General features: G+C 44.2%; 3 protein-coding genes across 4 annotated transcripts in view; 1 reads left to right on the forward strand and 2 right to left on the reverse strand.

Moving 5' to 3' along the window:
* tpte (transmembrane phosphatase with tensin homology) overlaps window positions 1–3,834 on the forward strand; it is a 6,782-nt gene extending 2,948 nt beyond the window's left edge. For both annotated transcript variants that reach the window (XM_047327320.1, XM_047327316.1), the window contains 14 exons: window positions 233–352; window positions 960–1,059; window positions 1,146–1,209; window positions 1,323–1,387; window positions 1,550–1,610; window positions 1,702–1,783; window positions 2,063–2,151; window positions 2,299–2,360; window positions 2,458–2,538; window positions 2,910–3,015; window positions 3,117–3,214; window positions 3,295–3,390; window positions 3,493–3,563; window positions 3,659–3,834. In XM_047327320.1, the coding sequence (XP_047183276.1) occupies window positions 233–352; window positions 960–1,059; window positions 1,146–1,209; window positions 1,323–1,387; window positions 1,550–1,610; window positions 1,702–1,783; window positions 2,063–2,151; window positions 2,299–2,360; window positions 2,458–2,538; window positions 2,910–3,015; window positions 3,117–3,214; window positions 3,295–3,390; window positions 3,493–3,563; window positions 3,659–3,761 (1,198 nt within the window). In that variant the 3' untranslated portion in view covers window positions 3,762–3,834. The remainder of the gene's footprint in view (window positions 1–232; window positions 353–959; window positions 1,060–1,145; window positions 1,210–1,322; window positions 1,388–1,549; window positions 1,611–1,701; window positions 1,784–2,062; window positions 2,152–2,298; window positions 2,361–2,457; window positions 2,539–2,909; window positions 3,016–3,116; window positions 3,215–3,294; window positions 3,391–3,492; window positions 3,564–3,658) is intronic.
* A 338-nt stretch (window positions 3,835–4,172) lies between these two features.
* On the reverse strand, window positions 4,173–10,410 carry smpd1 (sphingomyelin phosphodiesterase 1). Its single transcript, XM_035624992.2, has 9 exons — window positions 10,088–10,410; window positions 9,675–9,954; window positions 8,030–8,350; window positions 7,511–7,791; window positions 7,137–7,310; window positions 6,804–6,975; window positions 6,556–6,632; window positions 5,833–5,978; window positions 4,173–5,731 (listed from the first exon to the last, which is right to left on the reverse strand). The coding sequence occupies exons 2-9, from the start codon at window positions 9,900–9,902 to the stop codon at window positions 5,313–5,315; spliced, it is 1,818 nt and encodes a 605-aa protein (XP_035480885.2). The 5' UTR covers window positions 9,903–9,954; window positions 10,088–10,410; the 3' UTR covers window positions 4,173–5,312.
* A 1,018-nt stretch (window positions 10,411–11,428) lies between these two features.
* Window positions 11,429–18,598, reverse strand: ilk (integrin-linked kinase). The gene is made up of 13 exons (XM_035624993.2): window positions 18,449–18,598; window positions 17,765–17,923; window positions 15,618–15,783; window positions 15,386–15,481; window positions 15,100–15,196; window positions 14,930–15,013; window positions 14,764–14,849; window positions 14,567–14,676; window positions 12,984–13,111; window positions 12,680–12,801; window positions 12,498–12,597; window positions 12,142–12,272; window positions 11,429–11,966 (listed from the first exon to the last, which is right to left on the reverse strand). Exons 2-13 carry the CDS (start codon window positions 17,851–17,853, stop codon window positions 11,817–11,819), a joined length of 1,359 nt encoding a protein of 452 aa, XP_035480886.1. The 5' UTR covers window positions 17,854–17,923; window positions 18,449–18,598; the 3' UTR covers window positions 11,429–11,816.
* Window positions 18,599–19,239: the final 641 nt, after the last annotated feature.

Genomic DNA, 19,239 nt, shown 5'->3' on the forward strand with positions numbered 1-19,239 from the left:
CGATTAGCTGTTGAACAGGAAGCTGTGAAGAGGAAGCTGGGGCAGGAAATGTTTGGCTCGTTAGGGGCTGGTCCTTTGGGAAACATAATGACTGAGAGTGCAACTACAGTGTCACTGAATTTTTTAAAAAGCAAAAGAAACAAAAAAAGCATCTTCTAACTGGTTGATACTGCTTGTTCTCTACATCCAGTCAGTTTTGCCAGCAGCGTTTTAACTGTGTCATGCTTTTAAGGTTCAAAGTTTACTTCAGCTCCAAGCTGAGCATCGTGGACGCCTGCGTTGTGGTGGTCACCCTGGTGGTCACCATGATCTACACCTTCACTGACCTGTCAGGGGCCAGTCTCATCCCCAGGTACATTCCCAGCTGTTGGACATGAAATCTTACTAGATATGGCAAGAAAACTTTATTTCTTTATGGGCTTATTGACATCGCCCTCGACTTCCTGTTGAGGTAGTACACTTTACACGTCTGTCATTCCAATTGGTCCCTGAATTTGGTGATATCTCATAATTCCCAGCACAGCTACTCACACAATGTCCAGTCAGTCAGAATGATTGATAACTCATGTCTGGCTCTGCAGGGACTACTTATTTTTTGTTAATGGAGGATCCTGCTGTAGGACCCCTTACTACAAAAAACTGCTTCAAAAACTCAACGCTGTGTTGGAACATATTGCTTGAATATATTACATTTTTTACCTGAGACTGAATGATCATCAGTGCAGTAAAATAAAATAAAACATGTAACATTTTGCATTCATATATTCATATATATTGAGAACACACTGGTATCTAAAAATGCTGATCAGTAAAGTAATATTGATTTCAACCGTTCTGTTTAACCCTGCATGTCAGCATGCAGTTTTTAGAAATACCTCATTAGGAATTTGAGCTCATCACACTCAACACCCCTAAGATTACAATGAGTTTTTATTATTCATTCGGGTTTTTTTCTTCAGGGTGGTGACGTTTCTCCGTTTCCTGAGAATAATAATCCTGGTGAGGGTTTTCAGACTGGCAGCTCAGAGGAAAGAGCTGGAGAAGGTCACCAGGAGGATGGTAAGGTCAACACACTTGGAGACACACAAAACTAACGAGAGATGTTCACTGCCTCCTGATCCATGACTTGTTATTTCTTTTGTCAGGTTTCTGAGAACAAGCGACGCTATCAGAAGGACGGATTTGACCTTGACCTCACCTACGTCACAGGTTGGTGTTACATGGTGTATAAAAACACATGCATGTCAGATAATACATATAGAAGAGATTGCTAGAAATTGCAGCATTTAAAACTTTGTTTGCGTCTTTACCCACCTCTCTAGACCGCGTCATCGCCATGTCTTTCCCCTCCTCTGGGAAGCAGTCCTTCTACAGGAATCCAATTGGGGTGAGTCTGACTGCAACTGGATTCCTCCCTCGCTCTTTAGATATGATTAAACTCACTTATATTAAAATAAATGTATTCATATACACGATTAACTCCGCCTGAAGAATTCATACACGCATCCACAGGTGCTTTAACCTATCCCTCCTCTCTCTATCTGTGCAGGAGGTGGCCCGGTTCCTGGACGCTAAACACGACGGCCACTATAAAGTTTACAACCTGTGCAGTGAGTGGGCACCACATCGCATCGCATGCGCTGCACTGCCTTTTCTGTAGAACTACACAAAACCAGTGTCTGTGTCACCTTTTGTTTCCAGGTGAGAAAGGCTACGACCCGCAGTTCTTCCACTACAGAGTTGAGCGGGTGTTCATCGACGACCACAACGTCCCCTCCCTGGAGTGAGTAACATATTCTTCTGTGATGTGTCATCCTTGTTGCTCCGCTCCCTTTTGCTTGTGGTTATGTTGACGCACCGAAGGTTACCGCTTGTTCAAGAACATCCTCACCACATGCGCACAGCCGTTAATGGCGTGTGTATTCTAACTGCAAACATTTCTAGAAAGGTTTATGAACACATGCACAAACGGGACGTGTCACAAACAAGCATTACTCGCACAGTATTGTGTCGGCTAATCTCAGTGTCTTTTTGTTGTTGTGTGTTCTGACGTCTGACTCAGGGACATGCTGAAGTACACATCGAGCGTGAGGGAGTGGATGTCTGCTCATCCCAAAAACATCATCGCGATACACTGTAAAGGAGGGAAAGGTGACGCCAAATATCTTTACTTGTTTCATTGTCATTTATGGAAAGATTTCAGTTTAACAAATACAGCATTATGGTGTTTTGCCGTGGACAATGTTTAACTTTAAGCCATACAGTATGTGATTTTCTTATTTTCTTTCTTATTCACAGGACGCACAGGTACTCTGGTGTGCACCTGGCTTATCGACAGTGACCAGTTTGAGAGTGCACAAGTACGTCTCTTTTTAACTCTGAGACTCGCTCAAACAAGGGTCAGTGAATTGGCGACTGCGGACAACTCCCTCGGACTCATTTCTGTTTGTCCACCAGGACAGTCTGGAGTATTTTGGTGAGAGGAGGACGGACAAGAGTCGGAGCTCCAAGTTCCAGGGAGTCGAGACGCCGTCTCAGGTAAGAAGCAGCCATTCTGGGGCCATACTCACAAAAAACTTGGGAAGAGAGAAGAAGAAAGATATTCTGCCATTTTGTAGACTCCATTCAAAGCCAGTATGTGTAGATTTGACTAGCGCTTCCTTGTGGTTTTACAAAAACAGATTTGTGGCAGACAGGAGTGGCCACACATGCGCTGCTTTCAGACACTTCCTGCTGTATTCACACAATACACCTGTATACCTGTACCTTTGCACATCTTTTCTTATTTTGATAATGAGAAAAGGTTTGTTGAAAATCATAAGATACTGTTACTATATTGCTTGTTATCATGAAACCTTTGACGGGGAATAATGGGTGAAGATGTTTCCTCTGTGTTGCGTTGACCAAAGAGCCGGTACGTGGGCTACTACGAGATCATGAAAACGAGGTTCAACAGACAGCTGCCTCCATCTAAACTCCTCGGGATCAAAAGCATCCGCATCCACTCCATAGCAGGTAAAAAAGGAAAAAACAGCAAACCAGCACGACACTCAAAATACTTGACTTCATCCTCCTGCATGCCCGTGTTAATATCGGTTGTATTTGCTCTCACCCAGGTGTGGGTAAAGGCGATGGCAGCGATCTCAGGGTGAAGATAATTGTGAAGAAAGAGCTGGTGTTTCAATGCATCTGCGCCAAACAGGAGAACTGCACAGTGAGTCTCACAGACTTTGTAGATTTACTCATCAGGTCAGTGACTTATTTGATGATTATTGCATTTCCGGTGTTTTGTAGGTATTTCCCGACATGGGCAGTAACGCAGCAGTCATCAGTCTACAGAATGGGCCTACGGTCGAAGGGGATGTGAAGGTCATGTTTGAATCAAGTGCTGTGAGTGTTTCACTTCACACCTTTAGCTACTACTTTTTCATATCTCATGTGTAGCCTGATCGCCCTGTGATCCGGTTTATCTTTTGGTTTGAATCCATTCAGGGTCTTCCAAAAGGATACGAAGACGTCCCGTTCTACTTCTGGTTCAATACCTCCTTCATAGAGGACAACAAGTATGTTTCTGTTACTCTTGTATAAATTCTGTCGCTCTTGAATCAAGTTGGCGTTCCTGACTGTGAACTCTGAACTCCCTCCAAACTCTCCACAGGCTGTTCCTGCCCAGGGAGGAGCTGGACAACCCACACAAACCCAAGACATGGGACTTGTACAAGGAGGACTTTGGTGTCACCATGTTCTTCACCGAATCCTAATGAAATAAATATGGATGGTGGAAACAAACTGGCAGATCAAACACTAAAATAAAAACTGAAATTTGAAAAAAAAGAAAAAGGAATAGAATCTACTTATGTTGCACAAATAATGTAGACTGCACCGTGCTGAGGAGCTGCAGCTCCTAAACTGAAATGTGTAGTAGAGGATATGTGAGGATATGTGAGGAATGGACCATGTAATATCTTCCAGTAAATTACTTCATGCGTGTCGTAACTTTTGGTTGTTCTAAAAATAACTGTCACAATAAAGAAAATCATCACTTTATAAACTAATGCTGGATTCTTATTACAATATGTGAAGCGATTTAAAGTACACTGCTTTTATTCATTAAAAAAAATAAATACACTTTAGTGTCAGATTCAGTTTTGAATTCCATCACAGCAAACAAGTGGATAATATTTTCTTTTATTCATAATTTTTACAGTCATCATTATTGCTTTTACAAATCAAATCTATTTTCATGCTCATGTTAAACCACAGGTCACAGAACAAGACCAGAGGACCTTCCCCTGCTCGTCTCTCAGACCTACACGGTAAAACTAGCCCACAAAAATAATTAAAGTGCAGACAGAAGTTAAACTCGAGTGAGAAATACTCATGCTCGTTTAGAGGACTTCTTTGCTGAGGCAGATGGTGCAGTGCATTAAAGTGTATATACTTCACTGATGGACAATCCATCTTCACAACGATGCCAATGGAGAACTACCAATATTAAGATCCTGAATGCATCATGATGACTGAGCAAAACAAGTCTGGCTGTATAAACACTGAGGTTCATCATATCGAACCAGATTCAATAAGTGTACTGAAGCATTGTGGGACAGGTCAAAAAGTCAGATAATCCTCCATTTAAAGCTAAATTTCCACTATGTCCCAATTTACAAGACGGGAATCTGGAGACATTTCCTGTGAAGCACTTTGATAAAAGATTCAGAATTTTATGAAATCCATCCATCCTGATAAGCCCCAAGGAAACATTGAAACACAATTGATGTACAACAGCAATCAAGATTATTAAAAGGTGGATTAGGATTATTTTCCCTGACAAGGCACTCCTCATGACAGCTTTGAACAAACCCATGTCATTCTGTGCATTTCAAGTAAACAACATCATTCTGGACACAACCGGCACTGCAAAACAGCAATGGACAACCCCAAGACCTGATGCCCCACACAATCAATTTAACACATTTTTGAAAAAAACAATACTCACAATAACACGTGTCTTAATGGAGCTGCTAAAGAGAGAAACTGCTTATATACAGGCCGCTGCCCTGAACGCGACTGTGGATATCAAGCGATCGCCACAGTCAGACTCCATCACCAGAAGACTGCAACAAACCTCCGTCTGCCGCAAGGAAAACTATTCCATCATGGGCAGAGAGTCCACACACACCACAACAACAAATTAATGCATCGGTTCTTGTCGAACCACCAGCAACAAGAAAAAGTAACTTTTTGGCTGAATTTCTTAATTTGGTCCAATTGCTTTTCTTCCGCCAAACCATTTTAGTCCAAACTTACTCGGATCAACAGAGAGTTTTTCTGGCAGCCTTGGCCAAGTTTCCTCCAAACCCGTTGAAGAGGTCGCACTGCTCCAGCTCGTCATAGCGGCCACTTCGTAGAAAGCAGAGCAACCCGGTTTTGCAGGTCTCCCTGCAGGGCTCCGACACGTGTCCCTTATGTCTGAGGTACCAGAACTTTTGGAAAACTCGGTCATCGTTGATGAAGGTCCGCAACAGCCCGTCGTAATCAGAAGGGAACAGACTGGATAGGCCAAAGGCCTCGGTGGCGCGGTACAGCAGTTTCCATTTGGGATTTGGTTCTGGGCTGAGGGCGGAGCCCGGACTTTTGTTTGCCTCCGTGAGGTTTAGGATGTAGGTTTCATGGTCTAGCACTAGCCGAGAGCTACCCTGGTAGTTCCCATCAACATAGTAGACACGGTAACCTGGAAAGAGAAAAGCAATTGAATTTTTTTTTTTTAAGTTTTGTTGCTTGTTCCTTGTTAGGAGTTTGTTGGGAAATCACTTAACTAGTTAGTGAACTCACCTGGGTTAAGATTAACATAAGTAGTGACACTTGGAGCGATGAATGCCACTCCCAGTGGGCGGGCCATGGTTGTCTCGTCATAAAACATTTGGAACTCATCCAGATGTGTATGGCCAAAAAACTGTCCAGCAATTGTACTCTCATATCTGGAAGGAAAAAATTAAGGTTGTTAAACAGTTCCACTAAACATGACTGAGCAAACATTTTCATAAACTGGGGGAACACATGCAAGAAAGGTCCATGATCAGAACCGAGAAATGGACGTTGCAGTTTCCGTATGTGGCATGTGCTGCCTGCAACCAGTCAGCCACAAGAGAACTTCAGGTCTCGGTTTTGATTACGAAGCAGAAAACACAATACACATACACACAAAAAAATATTGCAAGAGGAAATGAAATAAGCTTTGCTGGTAATAAGTCAACCACATTTCCAAGAGTTCCTGACTACTGATTAATATATATATATATGTATTAATGCAGATGACTGCTACAACATACAAGTAACATTTATTGACACTGAGAAAATTCTGTGGACTGAAACTTCATGACAACCAATGAGAAGTCAAAATCTCCTGTCAGCGACAATAGCTTGTATAGTAAACAAGACACAAAATGATGTACAGCTGCTGCAGTTGTCTTTACTGCACCACAACTTCTAACTTGATTTTTTATCACTTATTGCATGTTGCACTTTTAAATGGAGTTAAATGATTAGTTTAGTCACCTGTTGACAATGTGATAGTAGTTCCAGCTCCAGCTGCCAAGACACAGGCCAGGTGGGATATGACCTATGATGTGAACCTAAATAAAAAAGGAGAAAATTACACCAAGAAGAGGAGAATTATTGTACCAATAAACTTGTTTTATTACAATCTCGTGTTCAGTAACACTTGGTAGAGGGACAGTAAGTCAGAGTCTCATTAAAACACACCCAGTGTTTCCCATCATCTTTGTTTTGGTTCCCCCTCTCACCTTCTCTCCCTTGTCCTCGCTGGCCTGGAGTATAAGGACGAGCCACTGCAGCTGGTTAGCCGGGTCGGTCGAGTTCACCATCAGCCAGAAGTTTTCTCGAGCACAATAGTTCATGTTGAGAGAGACCACCCTTAGACCAGGCTGAACCTCCACCGTGTAGAATCCTCCATATCTGAAACGACAACCCACAGGCGTAGCGGAACAGACTAAAACCACTGGACACAAATTTTCTTGATCAGAAAGTGAGAACGTCTCTCTTCAAAACAGCGGAATGTGAGCAACAGCTAGAACCAACATTTGAACATCAAATAAAACAACATGAATATCAAGAACCTTAACGTCTTCAGAGCCTGCTCTGGTAACCATGCTGACCATTCCTCTGCCATTGTGTCGTAGAGCCAGGCGACAGATCTGTTGCCGTGAACAAAGGGTGGAGGGAAGCTGTTTGCTGGCGTGCTCTCGTGGTTCCCTACAGCAGGGTAAACTGTCACATTAGGTCCCATGTGTCTGCACGGGCGACAGGAAAAGGGGCAAGAATCAGCATCAACATGGCGGAAAGGTTTGACATTTTAACACCATGTACCATAAGTTAATCTATTAAAAACTACACTGACGGCCAAGTGATTGCTGGCAAATGTATCTCCAGTAGTAGCCGGACAATTATATTTATCTCATGTTGAAAAAGTTGATTTTAAAAGAAAAATTACTTGTGGATGAGCCTGGAGATGACTGTAAGCTCCGACAGCTGTTGTTTCCTGGTCTGAGACCAAACATTGTGCGCCGGTATATCCCCGGTCCAGTACACCCAGTCCCAGGGTCCGGCTCTCGCCGTGTTTTCCAGGAGGCTCTCCACTGTACGCAGGGGCAGGTCACACTTACTGTAGGTGCCCCAGTGCCCAGCCTCTCGCCGCCTCCAGCTGGGAGAGCGGGAGTCTTCACGACAGCACAGAGGGTCCTTGCAGTCTGCAGCGCTGCCGGCTTTATATTCCTGCCAGCGGAGAGGACTTTAAAAAGAGATTTCCTGGAAACTCAAATATTCTAAAGATGTTTCCAGACATGAACTTGTTTGTCTTGATGCTACAAAAAACTGCTATGTTATCACACATCTAAAACAAAAAAGAAAAAAAGGTGGCGTATAACAATATCAAACTGTTTCAGCACCTGCTGTAATTATGTCAGTACAATTCTGCTTTACTGAAGATAATCTCTCCGCAGCACAAGCTCACCTTGTCCCAGTGGATGTCGGTCAAAAACAGGATCCTGCTCTGTGGAGAACTTGGTTTGGGAGGCGAGGGTGGTGTAACGGGGGGTTTAGGGACCTTTGGCAGGGTGACGTTCCAGGGTGCGTAGATGTCAAAGTTGCCACAGGAGGGGCCCACCAGCAGGGCGCACGCTTCAGTGGGCCACAGCAGGGACCGCTGCAGGGCCCGGATGAAGTCAGACCTGAACAGCTCCGTTATTTCTCTGCACACCAGCTCATCGGCCAGATGGAGACGGATACACGCCTCCCCCACGGCGAACGCCACTCGCTTTTCATTTGCATCACTCTAGGAGAGGTAACGAAAACAGTGGTGTGAGAAATGATGCTTCACCGACTCTGATGTCAAAACCTCAAACTTCCTGAGAGAAAGAAAGCAGCCAAGCTGAAATCACTTTGTATTATACAACTTACTAGTGCACAACATGAAACTTGACATTCATGCATGAGTCACACTCTTGAAACGGTGCAACATTATCAGGGGAACATTTACACTTTGGATGTGAGCGATAAAAATGTATCTGGTCAGTTTAGTAACGCTGGTTTCTGAGACATACAGCTGTGGGTATTGAACAGCAGCAGCACTAATGGTTAACACAGACCATACGATCAATATGCCTTCAGCACATTTTTGTGCTGAATCGGCTTTTAACACTGGGGGATATGAAAAAATGAAGACGTGGTGCAAACTTAAGTAATCCTGTTCAAAAGAAGTCACAATAAAGTTGCCGTTCATTCATATTAAATGTCATGTGTGCACGTAGCAACAGAATATGATTTACTCATACCAATCTAACTCTTCTGTTGTATCATAATTTTATGAATTAGTCATCTCGAATTATATCATTTTCAAAAGGACAGAAGCGACAGCACTCAAATAAATATCACCTACATTGTGACAATATTTTAGCCCACAGTTCAGTCTGGGATGTCCGAAATATTTTACTGGTTATCAAGAAGGAAAAGAAAAAATAGAAATGGTGCATTTAAATACATGTCTTGGTCGTGAAGGTTATCATGATCAGTTTTTTTTGCTGATACTGATTATGGAGGGTTTTGATTCAACTTGTGGTGCTTTTAATAGTTTTTGCATTATACCGAGGATGTAGTCTACCATGATTGTGAACATAAAATGGGACATTATAAAAAGTAACCTCTTCGTGATAAAAAAAACACTATCTTTATACAATCTAACGCCATAACGTTGAATCAACTGCTGTCCTAAAAGTGGCAACATGTACTGAAAATGATACCGGACTTGAACGCAGCACTGGTTTGAAACTGGTGCACCAACTAAACCAGCGACCGCTTCAAGATCCAGGCAAAAATCACAAAAATGCGTGCAACAGTGTCTGTGTTTGTTGACGCACTGCTCCACGTTTCCTTCCTTGTGTTTGACAACAACTTGTTCTTTGATTCTGCTTTTAAGGACGACTGAAGATTTCTGACTCCCTGGACTTGAGGGCTCTGGTTTGTCAACGCGTTGGAGCTTCTCTCCACGTGACCACATGGAGTTAGAGGGACATGGGTCGAGCCACGCAGACGCAGAGGGCGCTCAGGTGCGTGTCAGCATCGTCCCTTGTGACCTCGAGTCGCACGTTCAGCAACGTTACCAGCAGGGCGATGTCGAGCATGGTGAAGGCCGCCTTGCACAGGTGACAGGAGACGTTGGTCCAGTTGAACCCGACCCGCTGTTGTTGCTGTTGACTGAGCTGCTCCACGAACAGCAGGCCGGCTCTGCCCGAGGCCTGCGCCGGGTGACAGGAGCCCAACAGCGGCAGCAGCAGCAGCGGCAGCAGCGGCAGCAGGGGGCCGGTTGTCAGCGGTGTGTGGAGCCGCATGGTGCCGACGGCAGGGGTCCTCCGACGGCAGGTGTCCTCCGAGAGGTGGGGTCTGTGTGGGACACGGGACAAACGGGCGGAGAGAGGGACGTCGGGGGAGTTACGTGACACGTTGACAACAGAACGCGAACCTCCGGCAACACAACAAAGTAGCTAGCATCCCCGCCGCCCCCCCTGCACTGCACCTCCAATCAAATACGAGCCAGCCGGCCGACCGGAAGTCTCGTGCTCGTCGTCTTCGTCTCGCGGGCCTCCGGTGAGCACACAGCGGTCAGGCGGGTCGAGACTGTCCCGGTTCAAGCTCCACAACGAGCAGAGGAGAGGAGACCAGGTCGACGAACTGTGCTCCTCCAGACTGCTGCAGCGGACTGACGGGGACGTGAGAGTCGCTGCTCGGTCTTAAAGGCAGCGCGAGTCAGCTGACTCGTCACGTGTCCATGTTTTTCTTCTTCTTCCCTCGTCTTTCTTCCTCGTTGATCACACACACATCACACATCAGCAGAAGTCCCCCCCCCCTTCCCCTCCATTTTGACCAGCACACTTTTTCTTTCTGTTTTTTTTCCCACTGTTGTCATAGCAGGATTTTAGTGAGTCATAAAGACTAGTGCAGAAACAATGTCAAGTTACCTCTGCTCTCAAATACGCCTCAGTAAATGAACTAGAATGGCACTCAGTTGAGCACAGGCCTCCACCAAGGCTGAACAATCCTACATGATATTGTCTACTTCTTATGGTAGAAATACAAAAGAAAAAAGGGAAGTTGTCTAATAAATGATTTGTTTGTTGAAGATAGTGAAAAAAACTATTCCTGGACAAGTTTATTCTGCATCCGCACCAAAATTGGATGGGCCCTTCCCAGGCCCCATCCGTCCACCAAGTTTGGTGGTAGTGGGTTTGGCAGTCTTTGAGTAATCCTGCAAAACGAATAAAACCAACAAACAAGAGCAACCCTGCTGTTTCACCCACAACTGGAAGTTGTACCCATCTGACCTACATATTATTTTAGTCACATGTTACCATGGCCGAGACCTATCTTTGATTTTTTTTCTTTTATAATTCATGCAAATCTATCCATACTTTTTTGAGAAACAAACAAACAGACAAAGAGAACCAATCACATAACCTCCTTGGCAGAGATAATGATCACCGCACCCCTTGAAAACCCATCAGAGATTTGATTTGCCATCATACAGAGCTGACTCCTACTACCCTTCATCAAAAAAGGCCAGTCATCTACAAACAGAGCATGTGAACTGAGCCGAGAGGTTCACTGTTGACCTTGAAAATGTCTAATTCTAAAGAAGTCATATTTAAAAAAAAATCCCATCACAAGGGGGCCACTTACTGGAGCTTTTAGTTCCATCTTGTTGCCTTTTTCAGCAGGTAGAGTTTGCAATTGAGCAAACTCTACCTGCCAGAACATTTGGCTGAAAACTTTTCCAGTGAGCCAATGAAGTTCTCAGATTTTTTTAACTAACACACAGTAAGCATTAAAAAGATGATGTCTCAAAATAAAACAACAGATATTTGTCATAAATATAAAATCTTTATTTGCTTTGGCATTTGTTTGACGTGTATAAAAGCAGTGTTTCTATACACATTTCTTTGGATCAGTGTCAAAGCGATTGTGCCTGACACGTAACTGAATATAATCCACACTGGACTAAATAAAAAACGTTTGCCAGTATATCAATACAAGCTATAATAAAAGAGCTCATAGATACGCCAAAGAACATTTATAGCTCAATTTAAATTATACATGAATAGCAAATTTGAATTGTGTAGCTGAAGTGGTCTCTGACTTTATTTACAGCAGCGTAGCAGATACATTATTGAAGTGACGATAAGAGTGGTCTGATGAATTTTTAAAAAAAAAACATAATAGGAGGAGAGTACACATTGCTGCTGATGCATTCACTTGTCTTGCATCTTCTCCAGGATGGGGACGATCATGTCAAACTTGGGTCTCTTGGCTGGGTCTTCGTTCATGCAGAGCCTCATTAGTTTACAGATATGAGGTGAAATCCCTGGAGGGATAGTGGGTCGAAGACCCTCAAGCGCCACCTGGAAATGGGAGAAGGGGTGAAGTGAGATACGACGTTGCTATCAATATCCTAAAAACAAAGGTTCCGAATCTTTTGGACATTTTTGAGATATGTTTGCTACAGTATTTCCAAGAAATACAGCACGTAAAAATAACGTATACACCTGTGGGTAGTTAGATGCCACACCCACTTACCTTCATGCCTATCTCCATTTGTGAGAGGTCAGCAAAGGGGACCTCCCTGGTAACCAGCTCCCATAGCAACACTGCAAAGCTCCACATGTCCGCAGATCTCCTGTTGATGTCTTCGGGCCTCTTCTGCAGGGCTGAGGACGAAACAAAGAGGGACATGGAAAACCATGAACATAACGGGACAACTCACAGGAATTATTTTTATTCTTTAATGCGGGCGACACACCAGATGAACAGCATAATGAACATTCGTGAGAGACTAAATTATATAGCACAGGATGTTTTTGATTGAATGACTCATACAGTTATTTTGGGAGCTGGGAGTAGAGCAAAGAAGAAGGAAAAAAAGGAATAAATACCTTCAGGGGCCATCCATGCTGGAGAGTACATGCGACCCGGACACTGGAAGGAGAACTTTGCATCTGCCATGCTTATCCTGGCGGTCATGTCTTCGTCAATCTGTAAATTAAAGACATCAGCTTCAGAGTGCATAGTGGCAGCGATGGACTGAGCTCTTTTAGTGGTGAAAAATAGTTCTTACCATAATATGTTTACTGTTGAGGCAAAGCCGTGAAACCATTGGTTCTAAGGTGTGGAGGAAAGCCATGCCACTGGCAATGTCCAACGCAAACTTCACTGCTTGGTTTTGGTCGACCACCAGAGCTGAGGAAGAGGAACAGGGAGACAAAGAGAAAAGTCAAACGTGGGGTGGGATGAAGATGGCTGTGCGATATCCTCCATCCATACAGGAGTGATCCTCAGCCCTCCTACTGTGAGGGTGAAAAGAAATACCTTTATGCTTATTATATCCATTTCCATTTCACACATGCACTTGAATAACTTACTAGTGCCCTGGTGGAGTATGTTGTGGAGAGATCCATATGGCATGTAGTGGGTAATGATGATGGGGTGAGGAGATGGAGGCGACTGACAGGCCCCGAGAACAGGCAGAATGTTCGGATGAGAAAAGATCCTGTACAATGTAATAAAAATAAATAAAAGACGGAAAAAAGTTAGCATTTAAATTTTCCTCAAATAGGAAAGTCTTTCTCAGCTGATAAGGAATTAACCAGTTTGGAGGAAATCCCATGTAAAAAACCCAACATGTAAGACAAGAAAAGTCCTAGACGTATGTTCTGCATGAAGATAACTCTTCTGACATCCGTATCACTGCACACAACATTTGCATCATCTGCAGCCCACAAAAGTTAAGATGAGCAGCAATTCTAAATTATCTGAAGCTCTATGTTAGCTCTGAATTTTTCAGTAGACTCATAAGGACTTTTATGTTGACATGAGTTTTTAAAAGAGGGCAAGAACTGAAGCCAAAGTGGAATCACACTGCCGAGTTCTTCCCGTCACACAGTCTATTTTGCAGTGCCTTCCTGGTTGGGATTCTTTGACTTGGCCTGCTCGGATTGTTTCTCTCTCCCTCTCCTGCTGAGTAGCCTGGGACCCAGACGAATCCTGGGAGCTCATTTAAATTTGCTCCATTAGTCTGCGAGGGTTTTGTTACGATTTTTTCTCTTCAGTTAATGAGGGTCTGAGGTTGGTGGGACTGATAAAGCTTGGCCACATTAGGTAATATGCTAATATGCTTTCTTCTATGATTTATACTTTTCAGCAACACCTCGCTTTTATTATCAACATATGATTTATTTTGGATTGATTAGATCTAGGTAGGCTGTTTCTGTGTTAATACATGTGACACAGGCTTGTAAGTAGCACGCAACATGGCCATGATTACATCACTAATGATTCCCTGAGTGCAGTGGTCTTTCTGTCTTAACATGCTTTTATGAGTTCACCAAAATCCTCTCTTGCAACTGTCTGTACATGTGTCAACATAAGGAAGGTCTGACTCTTTGCCTTTTGCCTAATAATTTAGAGCAACAGCCAGTTAAAAAATTAAGCACAAGCTGATGCAAGAACATCGTCGTGGGCCAATGCAATGACGACTAGCAGGATTCAACATAAGATTCCTTTTGGACTATGATTTATTGCCACAACAGACTTCATGTTTACTTACAGAAGGATGATTGTGGGATTTGTTTTCAACAGCACAGAGCAGAACACATGACACAGTGAACAGGGCCAAGTAGTACTTTGCCACAACACCAACCAAAACGCATTCTTTTGGCCTCTAACAATAAAAACTCCTCTGCTCATCGCACAAGATCCTAAATTCTCTGACCACCAACCTCAATCACCACCAATCAATCACATCAGACCTCACATTAGCACTGCGTTCACCCGACCGTGAGGAGAGGAGACTCCACAGAAGGAAGCAGCAGAGCCAAATGTATCGGCCTCAATTTATGCAAGCGAACAGATTGAGAGCACTTTACCCCATTATGGCCATAAGTGAACCCTGACGTCTCTATTCTTAGTGCAGACACCACTGGAAATACTGTAAAGGGCCAGAAACCTGAGTTTGGGATGCTCCTCGTTGAAGTCTCTGCTCTTCCTGGTGGTCCAGTCTCTCACCTGTAGCACCTTCACCACAATCTCATCCCCCTGCCACCGACCCTGCCACAACTGCAGACGGAGCACATAGTCAAGTAAACAACAGGGGAGTTTAAAAAGTGTTAATAAGACTGACACACAGCGGTGGACACAACTGACCTCTCCAGACTGGTTTTCATTGATCTTTGCCAGGAGAGAAAGCTGCTTATAATCGATACCAGCCTGCTTGTTGAGGGTGCCGTTACCTGAAAGAGCAAGACAATCAATGAAATGTCCTGAGCTGATGTGGTGATCCATTCCTATTTATGAAATGACTGTTACTCACGAGGTCGTGTTCGCATGGTGCCCTTCCAAAAGGTTTCCTTATAGGGGACTTTGGACATACTCTGACCCAGTTTCTCTGCCTTTTCTGAAAACATACGTAAAAGAAGTAACAATACCAAAAAGGAGGAATAACCTGTTGATGTGTTAAAATGCCCACGAATGCCCACTAACCTTGAAGCAGCTGACTTAGGTGAGGCTTGGCCTTATCCAGAGGTGTCTGTCCATACCTGTTACACATACACACCTGGGCCCCGCTGGTCAACAAGTCCTATAAAAAGAGGACAAATTAGATGACAAGCATAGGGTTTGGATTAAAAGCAAATCCAGAAGCTGCAATAGGAACTCCCCTGCTTTACAAAAAGTCACTGTGGTGGTCATTTCTCCCCACAGGAGGGCCTTGTTTGTAGCCAACAGTTTGTGTGTGTGTGTGTGTGTGTGTGTGTGTATTGCACCGTACCTCTGCCACTTCGTCCTGACCCCAGAAGCACGCGTAGTGGAGCGCTGTGTTTCCGTGCTCATTGACTGTATTCGGATCTGCTTTGCACTGAATCAGCTGGCGGCCACAGGATATATAAAGTTATGGGAAAGTGACCAACAAAGCAAAGTTTTCTTGCACACAGGACGGTTGTTTAAAGAAAACACTGTGCACTGTCAAGTTGAAAACCACACTGCGTCTTGACTGCGCATACCTTAGCCACGATGTCTCTGTGTCCGTGGCTGGCGGCGAGATGTAACGGCGTGTCGTCCCCGCGGTTCATCACGTTAATGCGAGCGCCTCTCATGATGAGCATGTCGACAACGCCGCTCCTCCCTTCCCTGCAGGCCCAGTGCAGGGGGCTGAAGCCATGGTCATCACTGAAACCAAACACACACAAACACACACACACACACACATGAGAACGACAAGCAACGAGGGACCAATCCCAAAGTTATCAGCTCATCAATCAAAAAGTAATTTGAATCTTTTTATAAGACAAGACATACTTGTTGATCTGAGGCGCGTGTTGGTGTATCAGCTGACAAAATACTAACCGTGTGGTTCTCTCTGTGACACAGGTTCTCACACCCACTACCTACCAATCTTTATTTAGACTTCAGCACATGCTCCCTTGCACTGCCTGCAGCCTATACCCATTTGACGACTGGCCCAGTGATAAATATGTCTGTGCACGCTGGAATGCCTGCTAACATATGCAAAAGACCCAAACACACACGGTGTACATAGCACCGCTGCCGTCTACAAGGAGCCAAACCATCACCTACGTGTGACTGGCCCCTTCACCCAGCCGAGTGCTTTACATTGGATGACCCCAAGGCAGCTGCCGTGGCTTCTCGCAACTCCCCGCAAAGCCACAAAGTCCACACTATATTTAACAATAAAACTCAAGAGGGCTTGTTTAGTCTGTAGGGAATAGCTGCGCTACTAGCTCACACCAAAGTGAAACAGTAGTTAGTCACATTCTCTGTCAATTCCGATCCAACACAGTCGACAGACAATTCATAGCCTGTCCAACCCTGTGCTAAAAAAAGCAACAGGGGGGAAAAAAACCTCAGGAATGACAGAGCAGAAAACACATTCTCTTTTTATGTGACTTCCTCTGTTGCTTTCTCCTTGGGGAGATCAGAAATTTCAGTTCCACAAGTTTTCCCATATAAAACACTTTGTACACATTATTGATTTACTCCGTGAGCAAAAGACAGAAGCCGGGTCACACGGCTGAGCCTCCTCAAGAGAGTAACAGACAGAGCAGGCCTCCAGCATAATGACTGGTCCCTCAGATGTTTATGTGGGATCGCAGCTCGCTGCCGGAGAAGCTCTGTCAGCGAGGGCCCTGTATGGAGTTGAAGAGAGGAAACGCTCTTGGCTGCTGCGTGGTTGGCTAACAGCTCTGCAGCCCTCAAAGTCAACGTCAACAAACTGCACATATATGGCCTGGCCCAGGAATGAGATAACCAAGGTCTTTAGTAATGAGGTCTTCTAGCTCCTGGTCTTCTAAGCAAGGATATAATGTAAACAGGCAGAAATGCTCTGCATATCCTAAACAATTTCAAAAGTACATATAGAGGACTGCAACACAATTAAAACAATTATCTGATCATCAGATATGCATTTTCTGTCAATCAATTCAAATCATTTCAGTACTGTAGTTTTAAATCTGTCTGTGCTTTTCAGTGGAGTGTAGGGTGAGTTTTATGTTATATTCTCTCATCTGAGTCAGTTATGTCAGTGCACAACTGTCATAAATCACCCGCCCCTCGCACACACACACACTGACACACACACACACTGGCACACACACACACACACACACACACACACACACACACACACACACAGACAGACAGACACACACACACACAGAGAGTTTTGGGAGATGACATCATACGGCGAGAGCTCCAAGAAGAAAGGGGAAAAAAGTACAAACTTGACTGGAATTACCAAAGCTGGGTGACGTTCAGCAGCATGTGGAGTAGCAGGGAGAGCACAATATGGAAACTATTTGAGCCAAGGATCACTTTGTATGCACACACGCACGCACGCACGCACGCACACATGCACACGCATGCACACGCACACACACACACACACACACACACACACACACACACACACACACACACACACACACACACACACCAGCACAGCACAGAATCACTCACCTACCATACCAAATGTGGTATGTTTTCTATTACGTCTCCAGGTGTTATTTCACAGACATGATACAATACAACAAGACTCTAACAGCAGTGAGAAGAGACAGGCGGTGGGTCCCATTGCAGTCACCTTCAGAGCTTTGAATATTTGAGGGAAGTGTGTGCCGACATATCCGCTTACCCCAAGTTCAGGTCATTCTCTGTGTTGTCCAGCCACAGACGAACGGCCACAGAGTTCCCTTCCCGACACTGTGTGAAGATGTCATCCATGGTTACGCTGTAGATGCCCTCTCTTGACTATCTGCTCTTTTAATCCCTTTCTAGATGTGGAGCATGTAGCCTGCAAGAAAAAGAAAAGTGCTAAAGAAAGACGCCTATTATGGTTTGTGAAGATTTTTCTAGCCTGGGGGCTGAGAGAAGCAGGTAAACCGACAAACAACACTGGGTATCTTCTGGGCCTATAGATTGACTTGTAATAAGTTTGTCCATGATGGGAAATGAATGTGATGAAAATGACATTATTTCCTCACATGTAAGCCTGAGTGCCTGACTGTTCATTTATGTTATAATTCCCAGTCATTCTCATTTTAATCTCATTTTTTCCTTTAAACGTTTGACACTGATTTTCGTTGCCAGTCCAGTGGTATGAAATTATGAAGCCATAGCTGCACATCCCACATTTCCCCTCGACTTTATCTCCCCTTGGAATCGGATGGGCCGGCCTGTCGGAGCTCTTTGAAGTCTATTGTCGAAAAGTCAAAAGTGAAGTTGGACATCCATAACCAAAAAAAAAACACAACCACAAAGGAAACAAAGCCATAACTGCAACAACAACAACCAAAAAAAACGCTCTAAACGCTCTTACCAGCTGCCAAACGGTCGCTTTCTTGTCAGTTTCTTTTTTTTTTTCCTCTCTCTCCCCCGTCGGTCGTCTCCTCAAATTTAAGAGCAGAGAATGGTGGGACCGAGTCCACGCCCCGCTCCTCAGACTTCGTGCAGGCTACTGGTGAGAAGTCGGAGCCCCGCTACTGGGCTGGTCCCGGGACACTCGCACGACCGCGCCCCCTGCTGGAGGCAATGCAGTGCTGCTGCACCCAGGGGCGCGACTGAATGAGGCCGGAGCTCCGGTGAGGTCGGTCAAGTGGAGTCAGAATATTTTTTCATTCATTGACTGGTCCTGATTGAGCATACATTCATTTAACTTGATTTTATGTGCAATACTCAATGTCTGTCTGTGCATGGCAACATCTGATCCTGTTACACTGTAAATTTTCTGTTCACACTGTATATATTCGGGGAAAGAAAGCCAAAATATTAAATCTGTTTGGGAATATATCTTTAGAAAAACCCCACAAGGTGCTCTGTGGATAGTTTTTGATGCAAATATATATATGCATTTATTTTATTTTTATATCTTTACCATGTGGCATTAGCCACACTATAAAGGCTTTTTAATTTTTTTCGTTTCGAGTGCCTTGGTATTATTCAATTTTTGTTTCAGGTTAACATTGAATATATTATTTCTATTTTGTTTTATATTTCAATATGGGCCTGCATGTTCTCCTCATGTCTGCGTGAATTGACCATAGGTGTGGATATGAGAGTGAATGGTTGTTTGTCTCTTTATGTTGTCTCCCTGTGATGGGCTGACGACCT

Source organism: Scophthalmus maximus, chromosome 2, assembly GCF_022379125.1.
Source record: "Scophthalmus maximus strain ysfricsl-2021 chromosome 2, ASM2237912v1, whole genome shotgun sequence".
NCBI lineage: Eukaryota > Metazoa > Chordata > Actinopteri > Pleuronectiformes > Scophthalmidae > Scophthalmus > Scophthalmus maximus.

Excerpts from the sequence above, each read along its gene's own strand:
- smpd1 (XM_035624992.2), bottom strand. The coding sequence starts at position 9,902 with ATGCGGCTCCACACACCGCTGACAACCGGCCCCCTGCTGCCGCTGCTG. Across the intron at positions 7,792-8,029 it reads CCGACATCCACTGGGACAAG|GAATATAAAGCCGGCAGCGC; the intron begins GTGAGCTTGTGC and ends CTCCGCTGGCAG. Across the intron at positions 7,311-7,510 it reads ATCTCCAGGCTCATCCACAA|ACACATGGGACCTAATGTGA; the intron begins GTAATTTTTCTT and ends TCGCCCGTGCAG.
- ilk (XM_035624993.2), bottom strand. The coding sequence starts at position 17,853 with ATGGATGACATCTTCACACAGTGTCGGGAAGGGAACTCTGTGGCCGTT. Across the intron at positions 15,014-15,099 it reads CCTAAGTCAGCTGCTTCAAG|AAAAGGCAGAGAAACTGGGT; the intron begins GTTAGTGGGCAT and ends GTATGTTTTCAG. Across the intron at positions 13,112-14,566 it reads GAGGAGCATCCCAAACTCAG|GATCTTTTCTCATCCGAACA; the intron begins GTTTCTGGCCCT and ends TACATTGTACAG.